The 15,854-nt window shown below is 42.4% G+C and overlaps 1 protein-coding gene across 3 annotated transcripts; it reads right to left on the bottom strand.

Moving 5' to 3' along the window:
* Window positions 1–427: 427 nt before the first annotated feature.
* On the bottom strand, window positions 428–12,286 carry LOC146267989 (uncharacterized). Of its 3 annotated transcripts, XM_084710225.1 has the most exons (22): window positions 12,105–12,271; window positions 11,120–11,154; window positions 10,571–10,614; window positions 9,815–10,233; window positions 9,453–9,707; window positions 8,612–8,666; window positions 6,480–7,828; window positions 6,213–6,295; window positions 5,062–5,178; window positions 4,797–4,964; window positions 4,618–4,720; window positions 4,168–4,255; window positions 3,933–4,074; window positions 3,734–3,821; window positions 3,399–3,575; window positions 3,156–3,250; window positions 2,931–3,018; window positions 2,692–2,823; window positions 2,493–2,570; window positions 2,303–2,389; window positions 2,112–2,180; window positions 428–2,016 (listed from the first exon to the last, which is right to left on the bottom strand). In XM_084710225.1, the coding sequence occupies exons 3-22, from the start codon at window positions 10,611–10,613 to the stop codon at window positions 1,471–1,473; spliced, it is 4,182 nt and encodes a 1,393-aa protein (XP_084566351.1). In that variant the 5' UTR covers window position 10,614; window positions 11,120–11,154; window positions 12,105–12,271; the 3' UTR covers window positions 428–1,470. The 3 variants fall into 3 exon arrangements, with proteins under 3 accessions (XP_084566351.1, XP_084566349.1, XP_084566350.1); XM_084710223.1 differs by lacking the exon at window positions 10,571–10,614 and having other exon boundaries at window positions 12,105–12,286; XM_084710224.1 differs by lacking the exon at window positions 12,105–12,271 and having other exon boundaries at window positions 11,120–11,341.
* Between the last annotated feature and the right edge of the window lie 3,568 nt (window positions 12,287–15,854).

Below are 15,854 nucleotides of genomic sequence, written 5' to 3'. Positions count from 1 at the left end.
TTCAGGACCCAAAGACGCGAAGTGCTGCGTGAAAAGTTGTTTTAAGTGCTCTTCCATGTTTGGACAAAAATATGTGTGCAAACCACCACATAAAAAGGAAGCTAATAGACAAACAACGACAGATGACCGCAGTGGACCTCTGTCTCCACTGCTGCCTGACAAAAAAGCAGTGGTTCACCCGGTCTTGGGGCTTGAAGCCCTCATACATGTGTCAACCTATGATAGACCAGAAAGGACCTGTGCCATAATGACATGTCAGTGAGAATTCATATTCCAAGACCTGGCAAGCAACAAGCATTTAAATAGGACTGCACAAAAGGCAACTGAGACAAATAACTTAATATTCTCCTTCAGATCTTCAAGGACTAAGAGCCCATTGGATAAATTAGTTTATACTGATTATTGAGAAGAAACACTAAAACAGCAATCACCAGAGAAGTTAACTTGTTTATTCTCAAAACTCCAACACAAAACTCAATCCTTCTGATCATACCATAAAGTTCCGATGCAGCTAGTGTGCATTTAATAGAATATCTAATTGTTAAAATATGAATACAAAAAGTTTACTTTGACAGCTTGTGAAAGTTGATCGTTAAACAAAAAAACATGAGTCAGTGGGGGTAGAATCTTTTTCATAGGCACTGCAAGCAGATGTCATTACTAGAGAAAAATACAGAATCTAAAATGTACCAAGCCACCACATGAATTGAAGGATCTCTGAGATGAAAGTATACAGTGCGAGTCATCTCTGAAAATGAACTGTGCAAAAGAGACATTAAGCTAGTCACGCGTATTATGACAGGACTATTGATGGTGTTTGCCAATCACAACAGTTGACGTTCCACATCTAGAAGAGTTGAAAATTTAGTATGTTTGCATCCCCCCCCAAAAGGTCAAGGCCAAATGCCATTTATTGCTTGAAGTAGGGCCCTTACAATGACACATTATCTGAAACTGTACACATCCATAACTAAAAGCTACGGGAATTGTCAGTTTTGTTCAGCTTTCCTGTTGAACATGCATGGAGGTAAAGCAGTATCACTTTGTATATACTCTTGGACCATTATCAGAGAACCCCTTTGTAATTGTGTAAACAAACATGCTGATAAAACATGAATTAAACATTCCCAAGAGGTGCACATCTAGGGTTCAAATAACAAACAGAACATCAAATTTTTAAATCAATTTCACATTAACATATTTTCAAGGATTCTTCTGCATTAACACAGTACTTACTTAACACATTAAAACAGGAGGTCAAGGACCCAAACTATTATTTACTTTCTCCTTTGGGAACTCAAGAAAAATAGAAGGATAAACACAGCACACAGGGGAAAATACAGTGCAAATACAGGTGGTAAAATAGAGAAAACGTTTTTTACTGTACAGCCAAAACGTTTATGGCAAACAAGACCCTGAAAATCTAAAATTTCCCTGAGATAGTGGAATACACAAGTTGATAGGAAAATCCTATGTTACAATTGTCTCACTTCGCCACTGTTTACCTTTCTCCTGTGTCTCTGCCTCAACTTCCTCTACTTCTATGTCCTTTTTTGGTTCCCTCCCCTCAACCAAGTCTTCCTGGAGCTCCATCCTCTCCTCTGATTCTTCACTGGTTGGAGACGGATCATCTTCTTCATTGTCCTTTAAGGACTTGTCCTTTTTAGGCAATAAATGTTTTCTTACGTTTTGGAGCTCTTCTTCCGCTATCAAAGAGTCTTTTCTCTCTTCCCTGTGCCCTTCCTCCATCTCCTCTTTGTCTATGTTAGATTCATTTGCAGGACTATCAGTCTTCTTCTCATCTTCCTCCTCATCAGTGCTTGAGTCATTCTCTTCTCTCCCTTCCTGAATGTTGTATTCCTCGCTTTCCACCTCCTCTTGACCACCGGTAACCGCTTCCCCCACCTTTGCCTCTTTTTCTATATCCATGTCTCCTTCTCTCTGGGCACTGAGGCTCTCCTGGCTGCAGACCAGCATGTCTTCTGGTAGAGGCTGCCAATAGTCATACAATTTACCCTGTAGGGACATAGAGAGCAGAAAAATGACCACCAAGCATGAGTGTGTGCTGAGATGAGAAGAAAAGACTTGAGGTCAGGGAGATGGTACAGTACCTGGAGAGGTCTGGTTCTCTGGAGCAGCACCTGCCATTTTGTGTAGATCCGAGCTACAAAGTCCTTCACCTTGGACAGACACAGACAGACAGACGTGTAAATTATTGAAGACAATTGAGTAGTTACAAATTATAGGTGTCGATAGCGTGAAGTCATGAATGAATGCAGTAAAAAAAATACTGTCCATCTACCTTGCTCCGGTAAAGACACTTCTCACTTTCTCTGATGTCACACTTTATATGTTTCTCTAGTTGAGCACATAGGTACTGCAACTGGTTCTGATGGTTAGGAGGGAGCAGAATGAAAAAAATGACAGTTTAATGGCAATCAGTTGCATAACTGAAAATTACTTTCTGTACACCAAAGACTGGTTCAAAATACCTTCTGTTCTGGTGGAAAGAACTCAAAGTTGGAGGCTTCATTAGCCAACGCCAGAAGGCTGTAGCACAGGTAGTAGGCCTGTAACCAAGTAACAATCAACACATTGAACCATTGTCTAGCTCACTCTCACAATCTGAAAACATAAGACCAATTTGGTAGCATTATGGACCCTAGACTGAACGGCAGTAGTTATTTTAACCTGCTGATCAAGGGTCCCCGAGTCATCATAGTCCTGCTCCTGCTCTCTTTGTCTATGGCTCCTGGCAAGCTGCATCCCTTTGAGTAGGGCCGAAGGACGCATATGAGGCAGGTACTGCTGTAGATCGGACAGCTGGGACAAAACACACACACTGCAGTTTAGCAATATGCATTCATAAAAAATATATGTAGGCAAAATATTTAAAAGTAATGATTTATCCATTGCCTGGTTAACATTACCTGGAACTCTGTCTTGGAAGGCGTGTAAGTGCACGTGTGGTTTAACAACTTGGAGATCATTGCCACACTAACATGTCTCCGGAGTTGCCTGCGGGAAAGTAGATATTTTCTTTTGTGCTATACAATCATGTGGATTTCACTCAATTGTTCAGAAAGACAACTTCCCACATCTCAGGGTAAGGAGAGTAAAGAAGAGATGGACGTGGAGGACAGAGCCAGGCTTACGTTCCACGCGTGTTGTCAGGTAGCATCTGAACGAGCCAGCGCAGATTGTGATGATCCTCCGTCAGGTTTGAAAGGGCCAAGCAGATCCTAGGAAGCTAAATCACAAACATCGGTCGTTACTGACCATAAGGCATGGTGAGTTGTCCTGTTAACATTGGTTGTTGAGAGGCTCCGCTAAACTACAACCTTTCCATCATTCTTAAATGACATAACTGAGGTTTGCTGTACAAAAGAGAAACTGACCATGTCGTCCCAGTCCCTCATGTTGTTGACCAGGTTGTGCTCCAGGGAGCTCAGGTCCATGGTGGGCAGGAGGGTGAGCTGTATCTCCAGACCTATTCTGCTCACCATGGTCATCAACAACAACAGCTCTGTGTCACAGTAGGCCCGTGGACACAAGGCTGTCACATCAGACAAATACTGAGGAGGATTGAGAACACAAACATGTAGATATGAATTTATACAACGTAAAATACACACACGAAAGAAGAGACCAGAATAATATAAATGAAAGCAGAAATTAATTTGCAGTACATTGTATATTCCTACCCTAATCCCCATTACCGGACATGTCTCACCTTGATGACATTCTCAACGTTGTGTTCTGGAAAAGGGCTCAGTTCTTTCTTACAGGATAAGCTTTCAGTGCTGATATGGATGCCCTCTCTACAAGCACATACAAACACGTAACACACACACGAAAGCCAATTCTCATCAGGAAATACAAATCACCTTATTTTGCTACATGTACAAATCCATGCAAATTATTGGGCTTACAGTAGGTCTCCCTCGGTAAAGGGGGGCTGTAGACTTTCCAGAGGGAAGAGTGTGATGAAGGAAACCCCCATGTTCATGAAGACCAGAGCCACGTCGCTAATGCTGGGCACCCACACCTCAAACTGAGAGCTCTTATTCACCTCTGTACAGAATTAAATAAAATACATACAATATTTATACAATAGCTTTAACCGTAACAAGAAAAAAGGAATGGAAGACTGTCAAAGAAACACACCTGTGTGTTCTGCAGAGGAGCAGGCAATGTCTCTGAGGGCCTGAAGTATTTGGTTGGAGACCCTCCTCTCATTGTAGACAGACATCAACTGACAAGGACCACAGACCAGTAAATACACACAATTCAATAAAAAAAGACTCCTGTCACACTAGGTTTAGGTTAGATTGTAAATTATGACTACTTTTGAATATTATGAATATTTTATTCCCCTTAGTATTAGCTAGACCCCCCTTAGTATTAGCTAGACTTTGCTCCTTTTGTATAGTTAGTCCACATATTTAAGTTTCAATATTCCTATATGTTTAATGTATGCACCTCCCTGCCAAAGTAAATTCCTTGTTTGTGCAAACATTCATGGCAAATAAAATCCCTTCTGATTCTGATTCAAAATAGTCCCCATGTGGTTGAATGTTAAGTCCACATAGCCAGTAGCTGTGGTTACTAGGTTACCTGGAACAGCCTACGAGCCACCTGGGGTGGACAGGGGGAGGACCGGTAGGCTGCCTGTAACAGTCCAGCACCGAGCAGCAACCTGAACTGATCTGGACTGGACCTGAGAGACAGAACTAAATGGAGTAGATTGTCCAACATTAACAAAACCCACAGCCAGCCATTCAGCCACCCCTTACCAAAGTAGGGTTTTCTGTGCCGTTCCTTGCGGAGTGACATTGCATTGCCTGAAGTGCAGGGTATGCTGGTTGAACAGACGGCCAAAGTTGGCCAAGCAGAAAATCTCTTCTCCTGGGTGCAGGTCCCTGATGGCGCTGGACACAACTGAGAAACGCAGCAGGAACTCTCTGATGGACGACAAGAAACGCACACAAAACACTGAGATGCAGATCTCAAGCAAGAGTCCAGAAGTTTGTGTGTGTGTGTCGGTGTTGAAGTGCATACTTGTGTTCCTTTGAGATGGCCTCCTCCATGTTCTCTTTGCTCTCCTCCTCCTCCTCTTTGAATCTCAGCAGATCCTCCTTACAGGAGAGTAGCAACTTCATCTCAATCTCCTTGAACCTGGAGATAGGGAGGCGGAGACGTGCATGATTAAAGAACCTGCTTCTTAAGCTGATCCTGCACTTTGGCAGTGTTTCCTCTATGTTGATTGCCTGCCACGGCAACATTTCTGCCACCATGGTATCAGAAATAGGGCTGTACAAAAGGCAGTCTATCAGCAGTGATTGTAAGAGTGCATGCACGAGCGCCACTGTGCGTCCTTGAGAACTGTAAGTCCTATAACTTATGTTGTCAGTTCATTTAAGCATGCTTTGGTATTTGTCTAGTTCTTGCAAATTAAAATTAAGTTACCTGGTGATTATTGTTGTTGTATTCTTCACTTGATAGCTAAATTGCACGTGGCTGTTGATTCGAAAGTGATTGCTGAACGCCTGAAGTATTTTTTTAATCCTTTTAAGATGTTCAAAATGTGAGAGACCAATGTGAGAGAAACATGAGGACAAAAAATCCTAGATTGAATCGTTTTGCTCCTATAGTGTGTGGTGTTTGTCCTCGGGGTTCCCACACATCAGGATTTCTGATCTTTATGATTCACAATTGGGGCGGCTCTGACATTCTTCGAGCAAGTACGGTCACTGTTAACACACCTCACACCAAGGGAAAATCTGATAAAATAATCTGTAGATAACCAGGACATTAGCTAGGATTGTCGGAAGGGGGAAATCGGCCCAAAATCAGCCCGATTATCTTGTGGTGTGTACCCAGCATTCATCAATAGGCTATAGGCTACTGACCATTTACAATATGTTGTTACGTCATTGGCAGCATTTATGCCATTTAAAACATACTTTATGAGTGGAACTGGACAGGGTGTCTTTAAGTAGCCAAACCTTAATGCTTTAGGGGGAAATAGGACAAAAATGTGTAATATTACATCAGCTATTAGACAGTAGACTATTACATTAACCTGCTCCAAAATAGTGAACTTTGTCTCGGCTGGGGGCTTGGGGGTTGTTGTTCAGACAGACCTGCCCCCCCAAAATCCTAAAGGAAACGCTGCTTTGGTGAAGACAAGACGTTGGTCAGAGCTTTACCTCTGATTGCTCTCTTTTTCCTTCAGCATCTGCTCCAGTGTGTTCTTGTAATTGACAGGCTTCCCTTTGGATTTTACAGGTAGCTGGAGATGGAGCAAAAACGAAAAAATAAACTGAGAAACAAGTATTTGCCACGATGCCATTTGCTGAGTCATTATTGAAAAGATTTTAGGGACCTGAATTTCAATAAAACAGCTTGAATTGAATTGAGAATGCCCAGTCTGTGTAATAATCTACTACATAAGGCCCCACTGGTCTGCAACTTACAAGTTTGGATTGGCATCTGGATAATATAGGTGTGCCAGGTTCGGGGAGGATTCCCTTCTCTGTTGTGTCTGTAGGCTTGATGCTGCCATCCAGAATCTCCTGCAGGGACAGCAGATGATCCTCTTCACTGCTGCTGCTGCTGCTCTGGGACAGATCCATATCCAGCTCCAGGCTCAGGCCTAGCTCCACATCCAGAGTGTCCTCCTCCCTGCCCATTTGCTCACCCTCTCCTCCCCCTAGTCTGGCCAGGGGTGCCAAAGGAGATGGGTGGAGGCTGGGAGTGCCTTTAGTTTTCTCCATGTCCCTGGGACTGACTGTTGATTTGGTTTCTGTCTCTGTTTGAACTGATTCCTCTTCACACTGTCTTATTTGAGGAAAAGCAGGACTATTTGTGAGTTTAGAATTGTCTTTAATCATACAAGACGTATTTAAAGACTTCCCTGATGTGACAAGAGAGTTGATTTTAGATAGCGGGATCCTCTCCAGTTTGACAAATCCATTTTTACATGGCTCTTGTGTGACCAATGAGGAGTGTAAGGTTTTGGGGTCTGGGGCTACCAGAGAAGAGGATGCGTCAAGGATCTGCGTCATTTGAGAAGGAGATGCCCCAACTGAGCTGGGAAGAGCAGCTGAACTAGACACAGAGCGAGATAAACAGTCACTTCTCTCAGAACAAGATTTTTTAGATTTTGGTGCAGGTTTTGACACCAAGATCACAGGGTCAGGGGTGAAAAGTTCGTCCTGCTGAATCAACGTTCTTCGAAGGCGAGCAGCTTTATTCTGTTCTGTTCCACGAGATCGCGGGGAACCTAAACTCAAACTTTTGGTGAGTTTGGAAGCTCTATGGTCTATGCTGCCTACAGGTTTACCACTACTCCCTTCTCTGATCTCTGTTTTGCTCACGTCCTTATTCGGCATTCTGAGAGACAAGGTTAAGGATCTGCCTTGAGTGTCACCAGACTGAAGATTACCACTACGGTCTCTAAATCCCTGAGAAGGTGCCCGAGTCTGGCCTTGGAGGAGATGTTTAACAGGCTTAGTGAGGGCTGGAGATTTCCCTTTCTCCTCCATCCCTTGTCCATAACGTATTCCATCCTTCACTGGAGAAAGCCACTCTTGCAGTTTCAGTGTAGGACTTAGACTGGGCTTCATGTAGACTTGCTTTGTGCCTATGGAGAATTGAGGTCTGAGTGGTTGGCTGGAAGCAGTACTGGGTCTAGGCCCCATCCCAGCCATTGGTTGTGGTCTTGTGTCTGGGGGACAGGTCCTCTTGGCTTGGTCCCCAATACAATCTCTGTCCTCTGTCTCAGAGTTTCTGTTCCTCTTTCGAGACAGGGATCGGCTGCCCCCTAGTGGAGTACAAGAGCATATTGTCAACACTGTCATTCATTGATGTTTCATTTCACATAATAGTTTTAGTCAAGATAAAAGGTGAATATCGATGTACAAATTTATGTGAATCAATTTTATTTTGAATTATAAAAAATCTCAGAAAAATTGTGAATCGATATTTAATCGAATCACAAGGTACCAAAAGATTCCCACCCCTAGTGAATAGACAAGCCTATATGTCAACTCAACTGTGAGGAATACAAAAACAATGAGATACAAACAAACGTAAGAGAAGTCGGTTTGTGCAACCGAAGTCTACAATACAAATGATCATAAACCTCTCTTATAATAAGATGCCTTAATATACATTTTCCTTCTCAAAGGCAGGGTAGGCAATGTTGTTGAGAAGCACTTTGTCATATTTTCTGAAATAAATACTGAATCTTTCACATCCTGATAGCAACCAATCAATCTAAAAGTTGGACAGTAAAATGTAATCGATTCGATATCTGTGGAAGTAGGATAGTTATAAACACAACCAATCATTAAGGTCGGACTGGCACTAATGATTGGACATTCGGACCGAATGTAATGAATGGGCTACTTGTCTGTCAGCCTCCCAGCAGAGTTCATGTGTTTTGGGGAAGTGGCTTTGAAGGGAGGGGTGGGATATTTTGGTCTGAAAACATTTTGGACGTTTAGGTTTGCAAAACGTGCCTATCTTGCCTTTAATGAGAAAACAACTTGTGCAAGAACTTTATTTGGAATTTTACAAGAATGAAAGACATGAAAAAGTATACCTGCAGTAGACCTCTCGGTTGAAGGAGTCCTTTTTTGCTCTTGGGATATATGCTCCTGAGAAAATAATAGAACAGTGCTAAAAATGCATCTCATGTGTGGGAAATGAAGCCTGAAGCACAATACATGACACTGACATTACATAACTGCCCAAAACTAAGAACAGTCACATACAGCCAAGGGTTTGAGAGAAACGCTTTTTTGTCTTCTGCTAGTTTTTTTTTTACACAGGGTGACTAGTGGCTACTATATATATATATATATATAAAGTAGCTTAGAAAAACGTGCAGAAACAAGCACCAGCTCTCAGTTTCTTGCACCAACTGCCAAAAGGCTCACCATCTCTACCTTCTTCTATCCACGCCCAGCCGCCATTTATTTTTTAGTCATTTATCTATGGGTAGGACATCATCCCCAGGCTTCATGAATTTGCACTCCATTCTTTCACCGACAACGCTAACGTGACGTATGGATTTCATTCACACTGTGTTGCCAGGACCCACCCCGCTCTGTTTCTGAAAGACTTGTAATGTTACAAGCGTTCCTGCGTTCCTCTCATATGATTGGTAGGGGAAACCAATTGACTCGAAAATACCGCATGCAAGTTCCCAAAAATATTTTTCTCATGGCCGTATGCTGGACATCCGGCACAGTGCCGGAATACTTTAAACCCTGTACAGCAAATGAAACAGGATTTCTGAGACTCACTAACAGCAAACAAACTAGTGAAGTGTGAACTCATTGTTTTAAGGGGAAAAACAACCCTCAACAGCATTGTCTGCTTCGACAAATGTTAGTCAACTAGCTAAGCAGCCTTGAGAGGCAACATCAAAAACTACTCACTTTAGGTTTTGGGAGGCAGTTGACAAGTAAAACATGCATGTTGGGTGAGAGAGAACCATTGTCAAGTTTGTTCATTCCGTCTCCTGGCGACTGAGAACTGTGCTGCCTAGAAAGGCTGGACCCAGGACTCCACTGGTCCGAATGAGAAGAGAGGAGAGAATGGCCTTCTTGACCAGAAATGAAGGTATTGGTTGGGGGGACTACAAGCTTGCGGGGTTGGATAGCAGGTCTTGAACATCCACCCCTGGGTCCACCCTAATGCACACAAACAGACATCAAGAAACTTCCACTCATTAATTGCAATTAGTCGAGTGAACATGTTTCTCTTTTCTAGGCATGTAGAACGGAATTCACAACCATACCTTGTGCGAATCCTCCTCTGAGGTTGATCTGGGTGTACTGGGTTTGCACAGAGGGGGTGTTTCACTCTTGATGGAAGGGGGTGAGAGAGGGTTGCCTATACCTGGCCCAAGGTTACACCTTATGTCTTTGGATTGATTAAGGCTGATGGGAGTTGACTGAACCTTCCTAACCTGGGAGTGTGAATTGGCCAAACTGCCTGGGGTGCCACATGGGACCCCTGGGGAATTAGGATTGCAAGGGGCATGTTTGCCTCTGTGGTCCATGTCAGACCTTTTGAGGGTTAATGCCTGCCTGAGTGGAGGATAAGAAGGTCGGTGGTTAGGGGGCTGAATTGGCTTCATGCAAATTTCCTGATGTGTGACTGGTTTGGAGACAGGGCCTTGATGGCAATGGGATCCCAGAGGGATGAGGTCCTTCACTGAAACAAAAAATGTCAGCACAATTTTCACATTGTCAACACAACAGACAGATTGTTCCTAAACCCTTGAAGTTGACACACTATACATTAAACATACACAAGCAACACAACTTAGCATGCAGCTGAGTCAGCTTTTACCCATCACCATGCATTAATGCATTAGCAAGCCCATTCACGTGCCCTAGCACACATTTGTTTTTGGATTTAATAGCCCCAATACTATACAGCAACAGCATGCCATTCTTATGAGTTTGCAAAAAGGGTTTTCAGGCAGGAGAGATAATTGCAGATGAAGGATGTCATGCCTCAAGCCAAACAGTCAAATAACATTTCTCACCAGCATTTGTGAAGTACTCCCTAAGCCTAAGGTTACTCATCATTCTATATTTACAGGATAAAGAAGAGATTGAGAGTTGAGGCTAACATTTACATTTAGTCATTTAGCAGACGCTCTTATCCAGAGCGACTTACAGTAAGTACAGGGACATTCCCCCCCGAGGCAAGTAGGGTGAAGTGCCTTGCACACAACATAATTTTGCACGGCCGGGAATCTAACCAGCTACCTTCTGATTAATAGCCCGATTCCCTAACCGCTCAGCCATCTGACCCCTAACACAAATATATAACACATATGCAGAAATAAAATCAAATGTATATTACCCCACTCTATGAAACCAGTCATATAACTACTAATGCATAAAGTAACAGTGAAAACAGTTTATGTTGTGTTAATAAATATTGTTATAAGGAACCATTGTAAACTCATTAACATTTAAAAATATGCATAAGAATGTGTGACTCATAGAATCTGAGTTCTAAACCACATCTTAACTGTTGCAAAACAGACATAAAAGTGTAAACACAATCTAAGTATATTTCCACCCACCTTTGCTTTTAGGACAGAAGTAGTCTGGAATTGTTCTGCAACAAAAACAACATAGACGTTCGTCTCACACATCCCAGCCAAATGGGTATAATAAAATGCTTGTGGTAGAGAAAACTGACAATCCCAATCTTGACTAGCTACTGTTGCTAACTATTCTGAACGACATCCTTAAAATGCTCAGCGCACAACCAATCACAAACTGAGAAGTGTCAGGTCGCGTTAACAGAATTATGCTGTTAACCAATCAGTGTGTTCTTTTAGCTTGCTAGCACACACTAGAGCTGGCCTATCTGGTTTACGGATAGCCACTGTAGGCTAGGTATAGCTAGCTGAAGTGATAGCAGTGGCCCTCTGCTACTGTCTAAAGTGTACAAAATAAAACACAGCCAGCCAAGATCAAAACAAGCGAAACTAACTACATATATAGCTAGCTGTACCTTTGTGACAAGTTTGTAAACGAATTGCCTTAACTAAGACTAAGTGTGTAAGACCGGTCTTGACTAACATACAGCCAGCATCGGTTGTTGTCAGCGCGCACCCTGTCACTACAACGTTAGTGCTTGCTAGATAGCAATGAATGCATGTTATTTGTCAACATGAAATTTAGCTTAACTCTCTAGCTAGTAAAGCAGGCGGAGTCATGTTCGAAACCAACTTCGCAACGCATAGAGCTAGCTCTAGCAGTTAGCTAACCTAGCTAGTTTCAAATCAGGAAATTGTCAGCTAACGAAGACAAGCGTTAGCTAGGTAGTTCAGTGTACATGAGCATTTTAACTTCAAATACAGTAGCAAGAACACACATATAGAGGTATATATTTTTACGTAACAGCAGTACGATGGGCTACTACTAGCTAGCACTAGCCAATTTTAAAAAACACGTAGGTACAGTAGTACAGTAGTGGCTAGCTAGGATTATGAACCTAGTCTAAGCAAGCGTTAGCTAGTCAGTAGTGTTAGCCTACGTTTGGCAATGTGTTCAATTTACCTGCCTAAACCAACGTTAATTGCTTTCTCCATTGATGATAACGCAGCATATACGAAATTGTTTCGCCAGACTTCCCAGATCCTTCCAACTGTGTAGACCGTAGTTAATTTCACTCTCCCGCCAGCTTTATCGCCATGTTACCCGCCATGGGTACCAAAGTCTAAAACGAAATGTCACTCTTGGAGTCGAATCTTGCTACTATAAAGAGTCGACTCGATTGATCCTCCACCCCCTCTGTTGTATCAGAATGTGCTTTGGTAGGTTGGTGTATAACAATCAACATAGTAAGTACAAATACAAACAAATTAAAACAAGTAGTGATACTTGAGTGAACTTAACACGTATAAAACAGATTTAAACGTAGCTCCGGTGATTTAAGAGACTGGTTGATTTGAATGCTTTATTTGGGTCTTAAGCATAAGTTAAAGAAAAAGTATACGCACAAATTTACACCAATGTCTCACCAAAATTTCAGCAACAATTACGGACACATTCAACATCGGAACAAACTGAACAGCAGTGTGTGTCTGCTGTGGAATCCTTCAGTTTTCTGGGTTCCACAATCACCCAGAATCTGAAGTGGGAGCAAAACATCAAAACCGTAATCGAAAAGGCCCAGCAGAGGATGTAGCCTACTTCCTGCGCCAGCTCAGGAACTATACAAAATGCATCAGGAGCTGCTGATCCAGTTTTACACTGCAGTCATTAGGTGGTTCGACTTCATGCAGCGCCGGCGTCGCCTGCAGCCGCCTGCAGCCCGGCTGACTTGAAGCAGCTAATGGCATTCTCAGCTTCAAGTCAGGCGGCTGCAGTCGGGCTGCAGGCGGCTGCAGTCGGGTTGCAGGCGGCTGCAGTCGGGTTGCAGGCGGCTGCAGTCGGGTTGCAGGCGGCTGCAGCCGGCTGCGGCGCTGCATAAAGTCAGTCCATGTCGAACGCACCTAGTGAGTCTGTTCTCTGCACATCCATCACTGTCTGGTTTGGATTGGCCACTAAACTGGACACGAACAGACAACGGACAGTGAGGTCTGCAGAAATGATTATTCGTACCGACCTGCCCACCATCCAGGAACTGTACACCTCCAGAGCCAGGAAACGGGTATGGAAAATCATTGCAGACCTCTCACACCCTGGACATCTGTTCCAACTCCTCCCCTCTGGCAGGAGCCGGAACTATAATTTCCTCTACCTAAACAACTTCAAAATAACAAAGACACTTTCCATAATCAATTAGGCCTAAACTAACTCTGGTCATTTTCAGCAGATACCTTCCCACTCCCCTGTCAGAGGTGTGGTCGGTTGTTCACCTTAGCTCCAACAACGTCCTCCTGCTCTGCTCTGCCCTTTTACCTGCGCAGCCTCACCCATTATACCCATCTTAAATCAATTAGTCTTACAATATAGGCTACTACCTACTCCGCCTAACTAACAATAAATACATTCATTAAAATACTACAGGTTAATACAAATACAATCCCGCTACACAATTATCTAACCCTCGAAATAGCTTCCCAGCGATCACCTAATACAAACACCCGTCATCACACCAACAACGTCTTACGTTCTGTGCGCCAATGCTTAAAAGACCCTCCAAACTTTCCTCTTTCATAACCTTCCGTCTTTCCTCTGTCCTGACGCAGGGTGTCAACGTGCCACCGCCCAGCCCCGAACAATGTTACCCCGTGACGGTATTGTATGCGAGCGGTAACGGGCAGCCGCACCGTTACATTGGCCAATAAACATGACTCAGATTCTGATCATTTATTATATTTGTTGGCAAAAAAGTACTGAACCAACTAACTACTAAAGCTCCAAAAATATAGAAGATACAAGTACAATAACAGTTATCATATTAGTGAGACAATACGCAATTATACCCTATTCTACACTTTAATATTTCCTTATCCTTCATTTTCTTCCTTGATCTGAATCTGAAGTGATGGAAAGGTTGTTACAATATGAATGGCAAGAAGTCGTATATCAGCACTAACTGCGTAACTGAAATAAATGTGACCACGAAACACACTTAAAAAAAAAACTTAAATCAAATATATCATGGCCATCCAAGAAAACTGAGGAAGTTTGAGGAAAACTGAGGAATTTGGGATAATACACCATATGCCCATATACATTCTGTCGGTATCCAGTTTCAAACAAACATTATTTATGTTCTTAAATATTAATTTAGCTAGCTAACTAGTCCAATTTACAGAAAAGTAAAACCATGGGATGCCATCAAGCCTTACCTAGATTGCTGATGACCTCAAAAGGACAACTTCTAAAAATACACCTACAAGTAAGAAAAATATTTAATTTAGGCATGAAGAAATGTACCTTGTAGTTTCACATCCTAACTTAAGAATGTCAACATTCTATTTTGTCTAACTTGTGAATTCACTTCAGTTCATTATTACCACATGATTACCATTATAAGCATTCAAGAAACTCTTTCATCTTCCAGCTATTTTACAATAATGTCAACATTCATGAAGTGGATCCAGTGTGACAAAGGGGTGCTTTACGGCCCTGCTCAGGTAGTTAAACTAAGTGACAGTAGTGCATTTTTTTTATTTAGTAATTGATTAATACTGTTTAATTGTACTTCAAAGGACTACTTGTTGTACTACCCGTACAGTACTACTGCCAAAGAGTATACGTTCCTTGCTACTGCCATGATTGAGGTTGATTCTGACATAATTGTGGCCCCTACTTCTACCACTGAGGTGGCTACTGCCGTCATTGCCCCTACTACCATCACTGAGGCCCCTATTGCCATCACCGAGGATTCCACTGCCATCATTGAGGCACCTATGGCTGTGATCAAGGCCCCTGCAGTCATGATCGAGGTCCCTGCAGTCATGATTTAGGCCCCTGCTGTCATGATTGAGGCTCCTGTAGTCATACTTGAGGCCCCTGCAGTCATGCTTGAGGCCCCTGCAGTCATTAATTCTGGCCTGTACTGTCTTGATTGAGGCTCCTGCTGGCATGATTGAGGCCCCTGGTGTCATGATTGAGGCCCCTACTGGCATGATTGAAGCCTCCAATTCCAACATTGGCCAGACAGGATGGAAACTAATCCTAAAGTATGTTCAATAATAACACATGGTGACAAATTGAGATCTCTTCAGTAGCCTGCTATCAGTCGATTGGAGATAGTATTCTCAGTATATAACACCTGTCACAATCCAACGTACGCATTATTTTCTATTAAAACACGGCAGTGTAAATAATAAAGATTCTAACCTCTACTTCATTATTCTGAATTTACCTTAATGAAGAGTAGAGGTCCCTGGCTTTAGCAGCTCTCCTCACTCAAACGGAGGTGAGGGAGTGTGGCTACAGTTATCTGGTGATTTGATTGGCCTATTAATAAGGACACTTAACATATTTGTTTCAAGAGTGTACATCCCCCAAGTGATCAGACAGTTGAACCGGTCTTAAAACCATTTAAACAAAAAAATTAACATTGTATAAATTCATGAAGGGAAGATTTATTGCAAAGCTATCATATTAGACTGCATTAGTTCTAGGTCACAAAATTAACAGGAATCATCCTCTGAGGAGCATGAATGTGCACATTTAATGTCATGGAAATGCACCAATAGGATATTCAACCTCAACCAAAACAATGATTCTGATGGAATTTTAACATTGAATGTCACCTTGCTATCTCGGTACTCATCATTTTCAAATACAAACTTAATTCAGAGTCCATTTTGTTGATAGACTGTAAATTACTATAATAACAAAATA

The sequence above is a fragment of the Hypomesus nipponensis genome, chromosome 11 (genome assembly GCF_054491055.1).
Source record: "Hypomesus nipponensis isolate SF chromosome 11, ASM5449105v1, whole genome shotgun sequence".
Taxonomy (NCBI): domain Eukaryota; kingdom Metazoa; phylum Chordata; class Actinopteri; order Osmeriformes; family Osmeridae; genus Hypomesus; species Hypomesus nipponensis.
This window is presented reverse-complemented; position numbering and strand designations above follow the sequence as displayed.